Below are 931 nucleotides of genomic sequence, written 5' to 3' on the forward strand. Positions count from 1 at the left end.
AGCTCGGCTAACCTCTCTACATCCTGTCCGCCAACTACTAATAGTATCATGTACCATTTTAACTGGCGTCGTCGAAACTAACAAAAAAATAGTAGGGGATACAGCTTGTTGAAATAGGGTCAAATAATTATAGCTTTTTTACATTTTTTCAGACAATACGGACTCTGGATGGCAGAATGTAAACGTGAAAATGCGAGAGATATAATAGATAATTATTTGAAACACAGTCTCCAAGTACTAAGTGAAGAAGACAATGTAGAGGCCAGGTTCAAAGTGTACCATGATATTGCAAAATTTGCAGACTCGGAGTATAAGCAGGTTAAATCATGTGTTATCAATAACTGCCTTATATTTGAATTGATACTATTTTAAATTTAATAATGCGTCAATTTAATTTAATATTTCCTGTTTCAGATTGTCTTGTATATGAATTCAGCTGTTTTTGAAAAGAAAGTGAAATGCATTGATAGTTTGAAAGGGACAGCAGCGTCATTAAAACAGGCACACACACGTTTGACAATGTGAATATATACATTATATTTTTGAGAGGGTAACATTAAAAATGTTTCTAATAATTGTGATATTTCAGAGATGAAAAGAAAACTTTACTTACAACCAATCGTTTCATGGAGTTTGAAGAGGCCGAGGTGTCTAATACCAGAGCAGAAAAGAATAGTTTTCTTAACTTAGCCTTGAGGTAAAGTACCGACAAATTATTTTTTATCAACAAGTTCATAGCGTATTTTTTAATGAATGTTATATTTTTACGCTTAGATACTACATGCTGTCATTGAAGCAGTGCGAAGACAACAACTTATCAATATTCCGAGTGATATCGCTGTGGTTTGATAATCCAGAGTTTGAGTTCAGTGATTCTGGAGACAGCTTCCGCGACCTGCTGAATACTATACCTTCGTGGAAGTTCATCACT

General features: G+C 34.3%; 1 protein-coding gene across 1 annotated transcript in view; it reads left to right on the plus strand.

Annotated features, from left to right (window-relative positions):
• The window catches only part of LOC106099446, a 3,094-nt gene that overhangs the window by 917 nt on the left and 1,246 nt on the right, over positions 1–931 (plus strand). The window contains exons 4-6 of the mRNA XM_013278004.1: positions 415–521; positions 590–697; positions 775–921. Coding sequence (XP_013133458.1) covers positions 415–521; positions 590–697; positions 775–921 — 362 coding nt within the window. The remainder of the gene's footprint in view (positions 1–414; positions 522–589; positions 698–774; positions 922–931) is intronic.

The sequence above is a fragment of the Papilio polytes genome, unplaced genomic scaffold (genome assembly GCF_000836215.1).
Source record: "Papilio polytes unplaced genomic scaffold, Ppol_1.0 DF824102.1, whole genome shotgun sequence".
Lineage (NCBI taxonomy): Eukaryota > Metazoa > Arthropoda > Insecta > Lepidoptera > Papilionidae > Papilio > Papilio polytes.